At 35.0% G+C, this 19,043-nt stretch overlaps 1 protein-coding gene across 11 annotated transcripts in view; it reads right to left on the reverse strand.

Moving 5' to 3' along the window:
* Nucleotides 1-19,043, reverse strand: part of PLCZ1 (phospholipase C zeta 1) — a 218,035-nt gene that overhangs the window by 27,031 nt on the left and 171,961 nt on the right. For 3 of the 11 annotated variants that reach the window (XM_047866883.1, XM_047866880.1, XM_047866878.1), the window contains exons 2-6: nucleotides 18,786-18,941; nucleotides 17,638-17,761; nucleotides 5,908-6,139; nucleotides 4,674-4,875; nucleotides 145-289 (exon numbers count right to left, since the gene is read on the reverse strand). In XM_047866883.1, coding sequence (XP_047722839.1) covers nucleotides 145-289; nucleotides 4,674-4,875; nucleotides 5,908-6,139; nucleotides 17,638-17,761; nucleotides 18,786-18,796 — 714 coding nt within the window. In that variant the 5' untranslated portion in view covers nucleotides 18,797-18,941. Of the gene's footprint in view, nucleotides 1-144; nucleotides 290-4,673; nucleotides 4,876-5,907; nucleotides 6,156-16,168; nucleotides 17,762-18,785; nucleotides 18,942-19,043 lie in introns of those variants that run through there. The other 8 variants (XM_047866881.1, XM_047866882.1, XM_047866879.1 and 5 more) reach the window with 7 other exon arrangements.

A 19,043-nucleotide genomic window follows, 5' to 3' on the forward strand; every position in this document is an offset into this window, starting at 1 on the left:
TACCTTTAACTATATACTACAAAAATCATAACACACAATTTGAAATATCACTGATCTAAACTAAGGCCAAGCATTATAGGATTTTGAAGCAAGTAGATTATATCATGTTTAGATAACTATAATTTAACAAAGATACACACGTACTAAGAATGCATATTTGTGTATTGCTTGGATAACTGTTTTAAACAAAAGCTTGCTGGTGAGTGTATAACCATGGTATACAATAGGTTCATTTTGTGATCCATCCCAGCAGTCAATTTCCAGACAACGGCATCCTTTCACAAGGGCACTAACAAAATTTAAACAAAATAAATGGTCAATTCTGGATCGTTAAAAATATATACCACAGTATGAAAAATCACAAAGACTATTTGTGATTTTGCAATAAATGCAGAACTGAACCCATAATAAAGACAAGTTGTTGTGTTAAACTGAACACACTTTTCTTCTTATTTTCTGTGAGCACAGCCTGAGGTGGAAGCGATATGTACCAACCCCAGTTCCAGCACCATCAGGATGGTGCGACGTGTAGTGCTGTTGACTCTGAATCCTCCAATTTCTCCCTATTCCTTACACTCTAATTTCTACAAGGGCAGGAACTAAAATTCCAGTCTCAAAAAAATGTTTGTTATATATAGTTCACTATCGATAAACATTTATTGTGTTTTTAGTAAGAAAAAAATGGGAATTATAAGGATGTAAGAAGAAACGCGGAAGGCAGACAGAGTGATCTCCTAAAATACAATCTTGGAAGAGAGATTGAATGAAAAGAAGGCTGACCTGACACCCAGGATCTTAGAATAGATAGCCATGGGTCAGGGAGTAGATCAAAGAAGTCCCTGCCATACATGGAGATATTTTTCTCATAGAAAACCAAGTTAACACTTGTTTTCCAAGAAGAATATTGGGTTATCCCCCTGTCTCTTGTCCAGTGGTCTTCCGTAAGGACAATTTTGCCTCCTAGGAGACATTTGGCAATGTCTGGAGACACTTTTGGGCCACAACTTGGAATGGAAAGGAGATTTGCAACTGACATCTAGTGGGTAGAAGCCAGGGTTACTGCTAAACATTTTACCATGCACAGAAACAGCCCCCACAGCAAAGAATGATCTGACCTCAAATATGAAGACCTGAAAAACACTGACCTCAGCTATAACAGAAGGGAGTGTGGTCCCAGCACCAAGTACTTGATACAGAATCAACAGTTCTTACAAACAGAAATATAGAGTATCAGAGACCATATGAGAAAATAGACCTTTTCAATTTAATACTTCTTTGGGGGGTCAAATTTAGTCTATTTTCAAAGTAGATGACATGAGAAATATTTACGTAGGAGTGTTAACTGAGAAAAACTAAAGCAATTATGACCCCAAAGTCCAGGTGTTGAATTAAAAACATAGAGACCTTATGCTCCTCGGGAATAATATAGACAAAAGATGGAGGTAATCTGAGGAAGTAGAGGATTAGAGGGGAAGAAAATTTGCAAATCTCATCTATATTTTCTGAAACAATAAAATATAAAATTAAATAATTAATAAATTATTTCTTGAGGTTTAAGACCACTTTGGTTTTACTTTTTAAGTGCACATGGCTTTATTCACGTCTATAGTGATGCACTGTAATGGAAAATTTCAGAGTTTTGTTAGTCTGCTTGTCCTTGTGTTGGAGAAATGACCTAGAATGTTCTTCTAAGAAAATCATATTTACCTATAGATATTTCCATGGGTGAATAAGGTGACTATCTAATTTTACATACAAGTCCTCAATTGGGCTGTATTTGTAGAATTCAAAATGAATGTGTTTCTCATCTTGTGGATTTACTTATGCATTTAGATTTTAAATTGGAGCAGAAGCAATATCTATTTGTAAACTCTATTAATTGCCATTTAAAAATGTTTGCATTATTTGGTTGATTGGCAAAGTAAATTGTCTTGCCCTTTTTATCACTACAGCATATCAGTACTCTGGGCTGCTACCAGAGAATAAACGCTCTGCTGGGAAAACAAAAAATTACCAAAAACAAAATTGTAAAAGAAAACTTTTCATGAAGGACAACCTGACTAATACTGGTTCTTGCTACTTCTCTACATAACTTTAATTTTTTATCCTTAGATCAAGCCAAACTTTACCAAACTGCTTATTTCAAGTACATGGTTTGGTCCCCAGCAAAAATGATTTGAGTGGATTGCACTGTGTCAGGCCGACTCCTTTTATTCAGAGGCACAAAAAAGGAAGTTGTGTCTTCCCCAGTGGTGTTGTGGAAGCCACATTCTACTATTTCACACTGAGTGCCCTTTTTAGAAATGAATAATAGAAATTTTTCTGTCACTCAGTAAAAAAATATTCCATTTCAATAAGTTTAAGGGGCTTTTCATGGATTATGCTATAAGGCAGTTAATGCTAGTTTTCCTTTTTTAGAGATGAAGAAGTTGAGACTCAAAGAGGTTGTATCTGTCATAATTAACAGAGGAGTGAAAGAGAGGAAAGATCAGCACCAGAAGCTTAACATTAATCAATAAACATTACATTATACCACCTCTGATGAATAGAGAAATTTTGAAAAACTTGCATTCTAAGACTGTATCTTTCACAAGTGGGTAAACAAACAGAGGAAAAAATACAATTAAATTTAAATTTAAATGTTTAGTTGGGTGGAACATTTTCTTCATTCAAAAGTAAATTTTCTGCATTTCTAAATCAACATGATTAAAATGCATATTTTCTGTTTTAAAAAATAATTAACTGTGAGTAGAAATTTCTGTAATGAAAGTATAGCTATGATTTCTTATAGATTTTTAAATGGATAATTTCTGAGCTTGTGGATTTATGTGTTTTCTTTTTTCAACTGGAGAAGCTATGTTTATTTGTAAGTTTGATATTATCATGGAATTATAAGATATCTTTTCTATCCATGTTTTCCTTAATTATGTCAACCAGTCACATAGCTTTGAATATCATCTATATGATGATGACTTCCAATTTTATTTTTCTAGTCTGGATATTTCTTCCAAGTCCCAGACACATACGCTTAACTGACTGTCTGACCTAGCCACTTTTTCAAATGTTTCTTTCTTTCTTTCTATTTGAGAGAGAGGGAGAGATCATGAATGGGGGAGGCACAGAGAGAAAGGGAGAAAGAGAATTCCAAGCAGGCTCTACACTGCCAGCCCCAATGTGGGGCTTGAAATGGGGCTTGAACTCAGGAACCTGGAGATCATGACCTGAGCCAAAATCAAGAGTCGGAAGCTTAACCGACTGAGCCACCCAGGCACCCCCAACCTAGCCAATTGATAATGAATTGGTATCTTAGCTGAATGTGGAAACTACTGCATTCTTGCTTTTGCCTCACACCCTACAACAGCTTCCTCATGCTTCACTATCTCTGTTGATAGTATCGCCATGTGCTAAGTCATCAGGCCAAAATCTTGACTGTACTCTCTTTCCCTCACACCTCTCTTCAAATCACCTGATAAGTCTTCGTGGCTCTGCCTTCTTAAAATATTTCAAATTCAACCACTGATCTCAACACCTGCCTCATGAATTCATCTTCTAAATAACCATCACCACCTGCACCATTACAATATCTTCCCCAATCATCTTTTACCTCCACTTTTGCACCATCAGTCTTTCCTGCGCAGTAAAAAGTAAATAAATTATGACATTGTTTTAAGGAAAACCTCTCCAATTGCTTCCCAATACCACTGGAATAAAATCCAGTCTCCCTTCCGTGGCCTCAAAGGCGCTTATAAACTAGTCCTGTCTACTTCCTCAAACTCATCTCTCTTCATTCTCCACTTGTTTCCAGACACACTTGCTTTCTCTCATTTGAACATGCTAAGCACTTACTATTTCTTCGATTTAGCATGCCCTTTCTACAAAGAATTTCTGAGGTTTCCTCTTTATCATCACTCAGACCAAACTATATCACTTCTTGAGAAGCCTTTCCTAACCCTTTAACTAAAGTAACACCCCCCACCCTGTTATGTTACCCTAGTTCACTTTCTCTATATGACTATATCTGTTTACCTGCTTATTATGTCTATTCTCATGAACACATGAGCATAGCAGCTCTGAAAATCTTGTTCACCAATGTATTCTAAGCTGGCTGACTAAATCGAAGACTGGTACTGACAGTGTGATACATTGTAGAATGCAAAATTAGAGGTGTATAATGAATTGCTTTTAAGCTATGTAAATCTATCATCTATCTATCTATCTATCTATCTATCTATCTATCTATCTATCATCTATAAATGCCGAAGTATATAATTTATCTATTTATGTGTTGATTTCACTTATAGCATTGTGTGTTGATTTCTGGGAATTAATTTTAACCACATTTTTGGAAATCTGAGCTGTCTTGGCTAAATAAGATAAGAAAATTCTTCTTCATATGATTTTCTATAAGAAATATCCAAATTATTCAGGAAACCTTGGGCCAATAGCCAGGCAGAGGAAGTCAACAGACAGAATTAGAAGGAAAATGAATGATACTAAAACACAGAATAATTATATAGCCACCCAAAGGATGGCTCTCCAAGAGATGCACAAATCAAAATTTCTTTTTCCTATGTTTTTGTACAACATGCAAGCCTACTTTCACTGTGAATTACCACTTATTGGAAATTCCAAGTGTTTTAAGATGTAATGGTTATAAAAATCAAAATAAATACCTTACATATCCCCAAAGGTCACTTGGTCCCAGTAACTGGTCAGATATCAAGTAGGTATTATGTGAACTTGAAATAAAATAATCATTTAGTGGTTGAGTCATATCTTGATAAACTCTTCCACAATCAGGTTTAAATATTAGACATTCAGATGAACCCATGTATCTTATAAAACCTTCAAATGACATCCGATGTGCTCTCTTAACTATAAAAAATAAAAGGATGCAGAAATAACGTTAACTGTGTAAAAATTACATCTCACTTATTCAATAGTAAAGCATATTTCTAAAATATTTAAAATTAATAATGATACTATTTCTAATTTTACTGTAGAAACAAATTTTTTTTCTAATGAGTACCCTTAGTTGTTCTATATCAACATTCAAGTAGAGAGTATATTATTTAATCTCTGATTTTTAATATTTTAAAAATACATACAAGAAAATACATATATCATAGGCCAATGAAATTCCATAAGCTAAACATCTAGAAAACCAGCACCCAGCTCAAAGAACAAAACATTGCAGAACCCCAGAAGTCTGCCTCCTGCTAATTTTTTACTCTCTCCCCACTAACTCAAGTGTATTCAGTGGTCTGGCCACTGATCACCTAGATTAGTTTTCTCTGATACATTATTAGCTTAGATGGCCATTTAGTTTAGACCAGATGATTATATTCAAAAGTGAAGGAAGAGCAAACAAAATTTAATGTTTATGAAATGTTGTAGACAATTACGTGTATAGACAATGGAGAAAGTAGTAATTTTGTAATATTTTATTCATTTCCTAGAATAGTTTTCACTTAGCTAATTTAATATTTCTATATATTTTCAATAATGTATGTATGAAAGTAGAAAACTGCCTATTACTTGGTTTTCCTCTTATTAATGAAAGTGAACATGCTTTCTTTCATTACAGTACACATAACAGAATTTCATCCTGCTTTCCAGGCCCAAGCTCATTTCTGAACACTTACGAGATATACTGAAGCAGTTAAAAAAAAAAAAAAAAGAAGAAGAAGAAGCTGGACAATGAGGTAGGAAAGAATGTAATTGTTTACACAATGTAGTTTCCTAAAAGCTTTAGATACAGTCTATAAAATATAGAAATAAAACTGCCAATATTTTATTTTATCGAGAACAAATTTGACCCATTCAAAAATTTGAATTTGAGAACTGTAATTCATAAAAAGTACATTACATTTAAATATTTGATAAAACTTTGAAATGCAAGCATACCTTCTTCAATAGGCTCATATTTCTGAATGATCTCAAAAGCAATATTTTGACTCATGTCAAGTATATACTGTTCTTGTATCAAAAATTGGAGCAGGTTTTTTTCAACAAGAAATTTCTGGTTACCAGAATACGTGTTGAAAATCTCAACAATTTCTTCTCTGTGCGCAATAATTCGATAAATTGATCTAAATTCTTCTATGGTGATTCTTCCTTGCTTCAGCCTGTCATTATCCTACTAAAAAAAATGACTGGTGGGCTCACATGGTGAATATAAAACACACAAAATAAATGAGTTAGAGTATTTGTATAATATATAAAACAACTAATATGTGAAGGAAGATGAATCTTACATTGGATTCACATCTCAAATAAAATCTATAAAACCGCATGAAATGACGCCAAAGTGAAAAATCACCACCTAAAACCCAGTGGCTGCATTGGGAATGGAAAAAGGTGTGGGAAATCACCAGGATTCTAGGTTGTCTTTCAATTATACATTTCATTTTTCTCCTCCACTCTCCTTCAGTACCTTCTTAAAACCAGACAGTATGTAATCTCATGCCACAGGTATGTGTAAACGTCAGAGTAAATCAGACATTCAAGGTCACTGTAAGCTACAGAAACTCCAATAGTGGTGGTAATACTACAGTAAATGCAGTAGTTATGTATCTTAAGGAAGTGGAATGTACATAATCACTGAAGAATTGGGGGCAGGGACAAACAAGTTAGGTTCCAATAAGAAAGAGTGGATTCACCTGGCTCTTCTGGAAAATTCATGTTTGAACTTTATGAGACAGAGACAAAGTGGGCTGGGTCCAGTTACTAAAAGTAACAGAAACACTGTGAGGTTTCTGAGTAGCAAAATGACTAGCAGAAGTAAAAGCTTAGAATGATTAGTTTGCATAACCAATTGGAAGAGATAGAACTGTAAGATGGATCAGAGAAGATGCAATCCAGGCAGGAGGTGGTGAGTAGAAACAAAAGAACTGGTATCAGCAAAATTATGAACAGAGAAGTCAGAAGGACTCAACTTATTAAATTTTACATTCATGAGAGAGAGAAGTCAGGAATGTCTAGAATCAGGGAGAGTTAGAATAAAAAGTTAGTAGAATCATTTACAAAAAAAAAAAAATGGGAGGTATAGGAAGTATACCTTAGAAGGAAATTTAATTTCCAAAGAGGCTATTTATTGACATTCTTTCTCATTACATTGTAAAGAGCTTGAGTACAAGGAACATGTGTTGAAGGGCCATTGTAATGTGGTGAAATCTGACAATTTGTAAGTAGAAGGAGCTAACATTACATTCCTAGCTCCAAAATAGATGGGAACTTGGGACATATAAATTAAACTCTCTGAGCTTCATAATCTTCATCTGCATAGTGGGGATAGCACTACCTATGTCATCAAATTGCTGTGAGGACTGGAGATACATTAAATGGTAGCTGCAAATATCAATGTATGGTTATATTTTATCAAGTTCTGCTTCCCTCACATCATCCAGCCTAGTGTTTCCTCTTTTGCACTTGTGCCTATAAAATGAATCCCCAGGGTACAACAGGGGGTAAACACGCTGGAAATGATCTATTCATTTCTTCAGCAAAATTTCAGTAGTAGACCAGTTTGATATGAGGGATCCAAGAGGCAGTCGGAGCTGGGAATCAAACAGGAAGAGCACCAGTTCAGTTCACAAAGGAACATTAATCTATGTGTACGAAGCAACTTGCAGAAGGAGGGACTGAAATAAAGCCCCAGGTGGGAATGAGACAGAGATAAGTTTGAGAGAAAGGCTGGGATCTATGGTTGTCAAATTGGGCCCAGAGCTCATTAAAATAGCTCTTTAAAATTATGTAATCTTAGAGTAATTCATATTATCAATTTATCTTAGTTGACTAACAAGATTCGACTTACTATTTTTAAATTCTGGATTTTGAAGTCTACATAAGTCAATGTTATAGAATTAAATTTACTTTATTTTAGCCCCATCCCACTCATAATTTGTTATAAGATTTTTAACAAGCCCATAAAAACCAAAGTGCGCCCATAATTCCTGAAAATTTTGTTATATAAAATTGTATAAATTAAAAATTACAGTCCTACTAAATAGCAGTGTAAAATAAAATACATTATCCACTAAGTAATAACAGTTTTATTACTTTCGGCAAGGTTTAAACTTGGCAATCTGACTTGTTCTGTTTTGTTTTTCCCGAAAGATCAAAGTTGTCATCTGATACTAGAAAGCATTAAAGGTGTAGTGTTCAAACAAAATTTCACAAATCCAAATAATTGCTGTAATTGATCCTACCCAAAGGAGTCAACCATCAAAAATTAATTAAATTGCCAAAAATTAAAAACCCCACACAACACGTGAAAATTGTATTACTGAAGATGGGAAGTTTTAATTTTAGTAGAAAGAGAAGGAAATGGAAAGCAACAGAAGTCACTAATCATGGAGTCTGGGTAACAGCATTGGCAGCAGGGGAAGAGGGAAGAAGGAAAGTGATGAGCAAGAAAGATTCAAATCTGAGGACTGAGACACATAATAGTGGCTGAAGCAGATAGAATAACAATGTATTAATTTCATATCTCCCCTGTAGGAGGAAAATGGAGTTCAGAAATCATATGTCAATTGTCCCCAATCCCACAGAAAAGCAGCAGGAAGACATACATGTCAATCAATACACCACTGTGCATATTGACAGTATATAAGCAAAATTAAATTGTGCAAAATACAAATCCAATCCCTTCAGCTACCTCTCAAATTGCTCAGTATTTCTTTTTTGTCTTCCAGACAAAATCCAAACTGCATTGTCTGGCATCCAGGGTCCTTTAAGATGTCACTAATGGCAACTGCTCTCATTCCTTTCTTCCTTGTATCTCATACTTTTGGCGCTCTGAATTAGTTATAGCATAAATAACAAGCTCTCTTGCTACTGAATAGGCTGTTTCTTCTGTCTGGGATACCCTTCTTTAACTTCCTAACCTACTAATTTTTACTCATTCTTTTTTTCATTTTATTTATTTATTTATTTATTTATTTATTTATTTATTTATTTTTATTTTTACTGACTATTGAAAAAAGTGTCTTACTCTAGAAGTCTTCCCAAAGTCCCTGTCTTCTCCCAGGCCACATTAGATATCCCCCTGCCTCTCAGTTTTTATAAGACTCTGCATCTTCTTCTATATAGAGTTTATTACACTAGAGTGAAAGTCTCTTTTTTCTAAATCCCTTCTAGAATTGCCTTGGATAGGAAGTTTGCCATTTTTTTTCTTATACTCTTGGTACCTAAAAGAGTGCCTGGCTGGAGGTATTCAGAATATGATCTATCACCTAAACAATGTTGTAATTCTGGTGAAATATGTGCATTTAATTGGATAAAGGAGTTAATATATCCCTAAACCTAGGAAGAATAAGAAAAGATATTTTTAAATACACATCATAGAAAATATGCAAAATGCCAGGCTCCACTTCGGGGAATATTGTAGCTTTTAGAAATGTTACATATTAATCATTTATAAGTACAGCATAAAATAAGAGTAATGAAGCCAGTTTTGTTTAAAAAAATATTCATTAAGTGTTTTTTTTACAAGGCATTATAAAAAGAACTTTATCAAAAAACTCATTCAATGTTTATGTATAATTTAAAAACATATCTTGTACCTTAAGATCATAAATGCCATGAAGATAGATATTCTATTCTTTTTATTCCCAATGCCTAGTACTGGACCTACCCTAGCAAAGGACATCAGTGACTGTATGTTTAAATGTATGGTTGAAAACATGAAGCTAAAAGAACATATTAAAATAATTCTATTGATATTCTGACAGTATACTTTCAGAGAACAGAATCAAAGCTTTTCATGTTGTTCCCGGTTTCCACTGCTTAGTTTGCTAGTAAAAAGATGAGATGTCGCTTAAAATAAACAACCATATAAGAAAGTTGATCTATCAAAACATAGAATTTACTTTTAAATTAAGATGAGGTGTTTTAAACTTGTCTGTAAAATTACACTAAAAATAAAGTATTCTAAATATATCACAGGATCTGACATATTAACTTTTTTTTAATTTTGTTAAAGTTTATTTATTTACTTATTTATTTATTTATTTATTGAGAGAGAGAGAGAGAGAGAGAGAGAGAGAGAACAAGCACATGTGAGCCGGGGAGGGGCAGAAAGAGAGGGAGAGAGAGAATCCCAAGCAGGCTCTGCACTGTCAGAGCAGAGCTCAAGGTGGGGCTCAATCTCAAACTGTGAGATCATGACCTGAGCCAAAATCAAGTCAGACGCATAACCCACCAAGCCACTTAGGCGCCCCTGACATACTACTTGAAACTGCTTAGCAACTTTGTCTTCTGTCTTCCCTTTCTTCCTAACTAAATATTTGAAGCAGAAATGAAATTGGGTAATAAGGATGTAAAGGCAACACCTTATCAGAGCCCTCTGGGCGTTCATATTCTAGAAAAGGAAAGCCGGTATGAAAGTGTTATAATAGAAACTTTATACACAACAGACAAAGAAAGTTCAGTGATTCTTCTTGGAGACAAAAAGAGAGTCTTTATAGAAAAGGTGATCCTGCAGATGAGCTTTCAATGACAAGGAAGACAGTTGCCTGAAAATGGGGAGAAGGGTTATTCTAATTGTTGGGATCAGAGTAAATAAACACATAACAGTACAAAACAGGTTATTAGAGAGGATGTTAGTAAAGCTTCAGTGAGAGAGATAAAGGTGAAGTCAAAACTGTATCCAAGGGGCCCTTGGCCCTGAGGCCCTCAGACTTCATTCTCAACCAGTGAGTTGCTGATGAACTTTAATGAGGGAAATCATATAGATTTTGTTTTAGAAAGATTACCATGGCATCTATAAAGAAGGGAGATGCTAGGATTCAAAGCAAGGAACCAGTTCGTAGGGCTATTCAAATTTTAATGGACATATAAGTCACCAAGGGACTTGTTAAAATGCACAGTCAGCTTCAGTACGTCTGATGCTACATTTCTAACAAGCTCCCAAGGGATGCCAGAAATGCTAGTCTGAGGAGCACGCCTTGAGTAGCAAATAGTTGGAGACCAATTGACTTTGTGTAGAAATAAAATACACCTTAAAAGATTTGAAAATTGGATGTGGAGGTAAGGTAAAAGGAAGAGTCACGGAATCTCCCAGGTTTCTGGCCTGGATAACTGAAAGAATGGTGCTTCCATCGCCAAGAAAAGAGAAGACGACACTTTTGAAGGGAAAGATGGTTACTTAAACATATTAAATTTGAAGTATCTTCATCTAAGCCAAGACAACTAGTAGACGATTGGGATGGGAAGTGGGGACTAATGTATTACTGGAGAAAAAACAAGGATTTTGCAGGCAGACAGATCCAGATATGAATCCCCACAGTAATATGATATAAACCATATCAACATTCCTCACCTCAATATCTTAATGTGTAAAAAGAGGCTAGTGACGACTTCCTCGGATGTTTGTTAAAATAGTGCATGCAAAAACCTAACACAGGGCCTAGAATATGGCAGGCGATGAACAAATAGTAGCGTGTATATGGTTTTGTTGTTCAGGATAGAAAATTTGTGCTTTGTTCCCGTTAAAGTAGTAATGGAAGCCATTGAAAGTCAACAGGTGGTGACATAGGAAAGTCCAGAACTCACCTCCTTCCAAAGACATACCAAATATACAGCTATATATGGGACAATTCCCTCTGAAAGATACCTGGAAACTAGCTGAGTGAACTAACTTGCCTATATATTGAGCAAATGAGAAAAAATTCTATATCAAAATGGGTAGGAGAGGCTGAGACACAATCTCTCCACAGACATCACCCCCAACAGGATGACATATAATTGAGAGTGAACACACAACCCTCAGCTCTCCCTGAGGAGTGAAGGGTTTGGATCTAACTTGTAATACCCCAAATTTTAAGACTTCCACCTGAGAGATAAGTCCTACAAATACCTAGTTCTGAAGGCCAACTGGGGCTTGTGTCCACAAGATCCACGAAACTATAGTAAAGAGTTCTTAAGATCTCACAAGGACTCTTGGTGGCTAGTCCCCGCCAGAGCTTAGCACGGAGGTATAGACTAACATGTAGTTTTTCCTTGAAAGAGGCCTACTTGGTCACCTTAAAAGCCATAGCCTGAGAGTCATGCTTCTAATCTAACACAGGTTTTGGGGCCCTACAGTCTTCCCCAGAGACCAGGGAAGCCAGTAGGTACCATTTTTCTGCTTTCCCTCTATCTCCCTCCAGATCACTAATATCTCCCTGAAACATGTGTGTGTACATATCTGGCACTCCAGCTTTTACAGCTGCCACTCAGAGGTTTGTGCTCACAGGTTCAGCAGAATTGTGGTAAACAAAGAGAAAATCCTTGTCTAGTTGTCCCTCAGGAGGTTGGTGCAGAGGGAGATGACAGAGACATTTGTTTCCAGTCTTTCCCTGAAAGAGGTCTGTTTGTATACTTTATAAGCTACTGCCTGAGGGATCTAATCAGCCCACATCTAGGTGCTGACTGGGATCCTCCCCTTAGGAACACTGATGGGTCTTGGCCTCCCTCAGTGACTGGGAGCCACTAAGAATAAAGCAGGCTGCTTGGACAATTGCAAAGGTTGAGAGACAAACAAAAGCTAAGTCTGGGATGAACAATAAGGTTCTTCTTCTAAACAAGGCCACTCCTTCAAAACTGGTGGAGGTGGCTGTTCTATCTAATGCACAGAAACTAACACAGACAGTAAAAAAAAAAAAAAAAAAAAAAAGAAGAAATAGAGGAATATGTTCCAAATAAAAGAACAAGATAAAACCCCAGAAACAGATCTTAATGAAACAGAGATAAGCAATTTACCTAATAAAGAATTCAAATAAGGGTTATAAACAATATGAAGATTACTCAAAAAATTAAAAATAGAACTACCATATCATACAATTCCATTTCCTTATATTTAGTGAAAGGAAACAAAATCACTATTTTGAAAAGGTATCTGTACCTCCATGTTTATTTGAGCCATATTTACAATAGCCAAGACATGGAAGCAACCTAAGTGTCTATCAACAGATGGATAAAGAAAATGTGAATAAGATATTATTCTTCCATAGAAAAGAAAGAAATTCTATAAATTTTGACATTATGGATGAAGCTTGAGGCCCTTATGTAGTGAAGTAAGTCAGACAAAGAAAGACTACTATATGATCTCACGTATATGTGGAATCTAAACAAACTGATCTAATAGAGACAGAGAACAGACTGATGGTTGCCTGAGGCAGGGGTGGTGGGGTGGAAGAACTGGGTGACGGTGGTCAAAAGGTACAATTTTACAATTATAAGATAAACAAGTACTAGGGATGAAATATACATGATGACCATAGCTAACACTGATGTAGGATATATAATAACATGTTCTGCTGATGTAATACACAGCCTAGTAACTACATTAGCAATACCATATTGCATATTTGAAAGTTGCTACAAGAGTTATCTTCAAAGTTCTAATAACAAGAAAAAGAAATTTGTACCTATGTGAGCTGATGGATGTTTACTAAACTTGTTAATCACTTTTCAATATATACATACAATTCAATGTATGTCAAATCATGTTGTACACCTAAAACTAAGACAATGTTATATGTCAATTACATCTCAATAAAACTGGAAAAAAAAGAAAAGTTAATAAGATTGTTCAGGAATTATATGTAAAGTAAAAAGAAAGAAAATTAAGGACAGATGGAAAAGGAAAGTTCAGAAATTTTCAAAAAAAAAAAAGTGATGTCATAGAAGTGAGAATAGGAGTAGTTTAAGAAAAGAGGGATAAATAAAATGCACAGAGAGGCTAACCATTGTATTTACCATTTTAAAAATAGAGGTTTTCAAGGTAGGTATGAAGGCAAAATTTATTGCAATGAATCATTGAGGAAACGGAGAAAGAAATGTAAAGGTGTCTTTCAGTTTATTTGCTACAGGAGAGAATATAACTTTTCCAAAAGGATATGGAGTGGGGCGCCTGGGTGGCTCAGTTGTTTAAGCATCCAACTTTGGCTTGGGTCATGATCTCAGTCTTTGTGAGTTCGGAGCCCTGCATCAGGCTTTATGCTGAAAGCCTGGAGCCTGCTTCAGATACTGTGTCTCCCTCTCTCTTCCCATTCCCCACTCATGCTCTGTCTCTCTGTCTCTTTCTCTCTCAAAAATAATTAAATTTTTTTAAAAAAGAGAAAAGGATATGGAGCTATTTATTTTTGAGAGAAGATTAAAAATAAGCTTAGACTGTGGCAGACCAACTAAAATAGGAAATCATAAACTTGCGGTGGAACGAAACAATATGTAGCTGAATTGACCCAAGTTGCAGATTTGTAGGGCAGACACAGCAGAGAAATACTTTACCTCCTCTCTCTACCTTCTAACTTTCAAACCACTCTACACTACTGCCAGATAGATCCTGAACTTTGCACTATTTCCCTCCTCAGAAAGGTTCAATGGCTACCCATCGTATAAAAAAAAATCCAAACTCTGTAGCCTACCTCAGGACTTTTGTGATCTGGCCATACCTAGCACTCCTCATCACTTCCTTGCATACATCCTATGTGCAAGTCATACATCGTTACCTTTTATTCATCAAGCACTTCTCACACTGTTATCTACATATACTGCTTCTTATTCTTCGAGGGACAATAAGAATGCTCTCTGTACCACAGCCTCTGTTATAGATGCCCAAGTTTGAGTCTCTGTCTTCTCAGATTCCCTGTAATTATTAACTATGATATTTATTATTATCTACTTATAAAATAGTAATTTCTGTATTTCTTTTCCTCCTGATGAGAGAGAAGTGAGAGAGAGAGAGCACTTTATTAATTTTTTACAATCCACAGTTTCTAACAGAGTCCCATGGACATCCTATAGATTTAACAATGGCTGTTAACTGCTTAGAGAATTTGAAAACTTAAGGTAAGTCCTATAATAATATGAATTCTTAAAATTAAGAAGGATGCTATTTCATACTCAACTAACAATCAAGAATGTAATCTCAGACTAGCAATATTCTGTTGAAATGACACAGAATATTTCTTATAAAATATATTGTATGCTACAAATTAATGACAATGGTAAAAGCAATAAAGTTTTTTTTTAATAAAGGGATAAAACAAAATCTTACAGAATTGCTCCCCACGTCATGGCTCAAGAATTGATTTTGTAAAATGAAAATGTGAATATTTTGCCAGGGTCATAAAGGTACACCTTCTTTACTTAAATTTCATAGTAAATATTCACCCAATAAGAAAATAAATTCACATCAGAATTTATGCCAGCTTCTTAAGAAATCAATAAATGTAACGCAACTTCCTATATTTTTTGAACAATTATGATTGATATACTTCAAATAATATTTATTGAGTGCCTACTTTTTTCCAAGCCTTATACTAGATACATTCACAAATAATATTTACTATTCAGCACAATCCGGCAAGAAAACTATATTAGTTTCCCCATTCTGCAGGTTAAGACATTTGCTTAGGGAAATTTCTGATTTGCCAAGTACTGAACAGGGAAGATCTGATGGAGTGAAGAATCTCCACGCCCATTGAGCTTGCCAATAACAATAGCCCTGAGAAGCTGGAAGATTTTGGTCACCAAAATAAGATTCTTTAAGATTCATTGCATTTACTCTGGCTACAAGGTGTACCGTGAATTTTGGAAAGATAAACAACAAAAGTTGAAGCAAAACAGTCCAATGTTTAAGAAGCTTAATTTTTAGCTATCCAGAAAATTTCATTAGCCAATACACCTTCCCTAGCATTCTATTTAATTAATTTCTTAATGCATATATGGCAATGTAGCCAAAGGCAACAAAGTATCATCTATTCAAGGGCCTAGGGGAATTATTTTGATAACAATTTCTTGTCATGATCATCAGCCTTGTTTATATGCAATTTATGCTTAAATTATTTGAGGCCATTTTAAAGAGGTTTTTAAAGAATTCTAAGCAATCTCTGTCCCTCAATTATAAAAATTATTTTCATAGCCATTCCAGAAAGGTTTTGCTAAACAAACTAGACCTTCACCCTCTCGCATTTAAATAACTGTTAATATCAATTAATGACCTATTTCTTTACCTGTTAGAACTGTTGCACATTTTACATAACACTTTTTAATAGGGCATGCACTTTACTCAAGTACATCTCAGACACATATCTTCATTTTGCAGGTAATGCAAAGCAACCTGATAATCACTGAATAAGATTGATCACATTTCACATTTGATACAGATTTAATATATTACCTCTCTGTTGTGTTGAACGTGAATTTTATTAAACCAAAAAAGTACTTATTTGGTTCTCCCATTGAGTGATACCACTGGGGGGAAGTTCTACTTGTGAAGATCTTTCACAAACCTTGTGTTCTTCAGGTATAGTATTAGACATGAGTTGCTTAAAATTCTGATAGTTTATGGCAGCACGGACTACTTGCATTCATAAAAAACAATCTGAAACTTTTGTCTTTTACTTTAGTCTCTTGAGAAGTGCAGCTTTTTTTTTTTTTGAACCTCCTCTTTGTGATTTGTAAACATGGGGGCTAAATCTTGTTGAGAGAAGTACTTGATAGGGCTGCTCCATGGTCTCCTGTGTCTCTGCAGGTTTTCCAGCAGAGGCACCAACACTTACTTCAGAACTAGCTTTTCAAGGATGTTTGCATGATGAAAAGATAATATCTCCCTCGAGGGGAAAAAGCAGGTTTCTTTACTGTGCATGATAATAATGATAAGGGCACCCTCCAGGGCAAAGATCAGACAGGCTTACTTCCTGTAATAAAAGATTTGGGTTCCTTAAACTTGAGGTCCCTCTCTGATAAGACAACCCAGGGCATGTGCTTCTGTCAGTTGGCCCTCTTCACATCATGCTTTGGGAATTGAGACTTGGAGAAATAGCACCAAAATGCTGATACCCTTGCAATGGCTATTTTTGTAACAAGGCTATTTTCTCTGAACCAAAAGCCTGCCTCAGCCGTCATCCATGAAATTATATCAGGCTAACTGGTTAGCTTACAGGCAGGTAACACAGGTTTCCCAGTTTGTATTAATGGTAAGAATTTCACAGACTGTTATCTGGGTAGTCACTTTCAGAAAACAGTATAATATTCAGGATTTCCATCTTCTTAACTTAAGTAGCCAATCCAGTATTTTTACTTGATTTGCCAAGAAATTTGCCATTTCCTAGCACAAAACTCAGCTGAGTGCTTGGATTTTTCTTACTTATTGATGATCTTTCCCTCTGTCTTTAGTGAAAAAAATTGATCCAGTTTCCATCCCCACTAGTTCTTCAAACAAAGAAAACTTCTGGCATGATTTTCTACTTTGAAGTGAGTAAAATACCATTTTTCTCAAGATTTCTTTTTCCTTCTATAAATCACTAACATCTAATCCATTTACCATTTCTTCATTTATGTGATTTTGATCTAATCATATGACCAATCCTAATCTTACATGAACATTCTTGTATCTTCAACTAATTATGCTAAATTAATAACCTGGTATTATTTCAAATTTTACCATTAACTTATTTTATCTCCTACCTAAATTCTCTCCTTCTTGATTGTAAATATATTTAGCATAATTAATTGCTTTAATTCTCAAGAGACTAATTTTTCATATGTATTTTCTGTAGAAAGCATCCAAGTAGCTGTTGACATTTCCCCTATATTGGATTAAGTCCTTCATAGGGTGGGGCAGACAAGGGGTGGATATTATCTCACCTTAAAAATAGATTTCACATGAACATAATTGCACTGAATATCTAATTTTTCAAGTAATTTGTGAGTTTTTTCTAGGTTAATTTTTCCACCTCTAAATTCATCCCGAATCATCGACAAAAACCATGTATGAAGCACAAAAAAAGAAGTTAAGGAAATTCTCACAGAAAATCATTAAGTACTTAAAATGCCTAGGGAAATATTTGATTTCTTTTCAATTTAACGTTTTTATTTTTATTTTTAAGGGATAGTCTATCTTTTGCTTAAGTGACAAAATAATTCTATGATAAATTATGGTTAAAACAAAATTAAGTAGGTACTATTCTGTAGTGAAGGTATGAGAGGGCATACATAACAGAATAAAAATTATAGGAAAAGAATAAAAATAAACATTTGAGGAATCAAGTTATTATTTGGGAAATACAGTCTATTTCCTGAGACATGGACTTGGGGGACAGCTGGGCTTCAAGATCTCCCTGTCACTTGACGTCTCTCAAGTTCACTTTCCTCATCTGAAAGGTGAGCAAATTAATATTTAGGGAAAGTGGGGGCATAAGTTCTCAATATATTACTGAACACAGTTTCTGCTACTGAGTGTTCGATAAATAGTTACCATGTTTGATATATTATTACCATGACATTAGCCAGATGTCCAGCTACATGTGCCAAAAAAAGGCAACATTTTAAGTACCACCAAAAAGGGTTAAAAATGCCATGCTGAGTGTATATTTGGTATGAATAGAAAATTAAAATAATCAAGCTTACTTACTGTATACAGACAAACTACAAAAAAATTAGGATACTTCAATTGGAAAAACTGAAGTTGGGAATTAATATGACAACTTATAATATCATGAAAGGTACTTGTGAAAATTGTTCAAAATTCCACTCAGTTTCAGACTGCTAAAACTAATGAAAAGCCCTCACATATAAAGGCTATGACTTAATATGGCAAAGCTCATGTTCTCATAAGAAAAAGACAGGAAGTAAGGGAAATGCAGAAAAGCTTAGGACGGATGGAAGAGGTTTATACTTAAATGAGAGAGGCTTAACTTCCAGACTCTTCAAAAAGAAAGAGGAGAATCAAGTAAAGGGGATTAATTAAGAGGAAGAAGAGAAAAGAGGAACAGAAAGGACTTCTGAATGGATATTTGTTCTCCATATTTTCATGACCTGTTGTTATGCTTCTCCTTGCTTAGTAGTCTCTCCCCATTACATGTTGTCACAGGTTTCAAATATAGTCAACTCTGCCCTTTTGTAGTAAAGGAATTTCTTGATATTCATCAGCTGTTGCCTCTGACCCTTTTCTAGAGAGAAAGCAGAAAATACAGAGTGGTTTGCGCCTTTGTTCTTTGGAGATAGCTCACAATTAAATCCCATAGAATCCACATGCCAGATGTGGTCTCTGC

This window comes from Prionailurus viverrinus, chromosome B4 (assembly GCF_022837055.1).
Source record: "Prionailurus viverrinus isolate Anna chromosome B4, UM_Priviv_1.0, whole genome shotgun sequence".
NCBI lineage: Eukaryota > Metazoa > Chordata > Mammalia > Carnivora > Felidae > Prionailurus > Prionailurus viverrinus.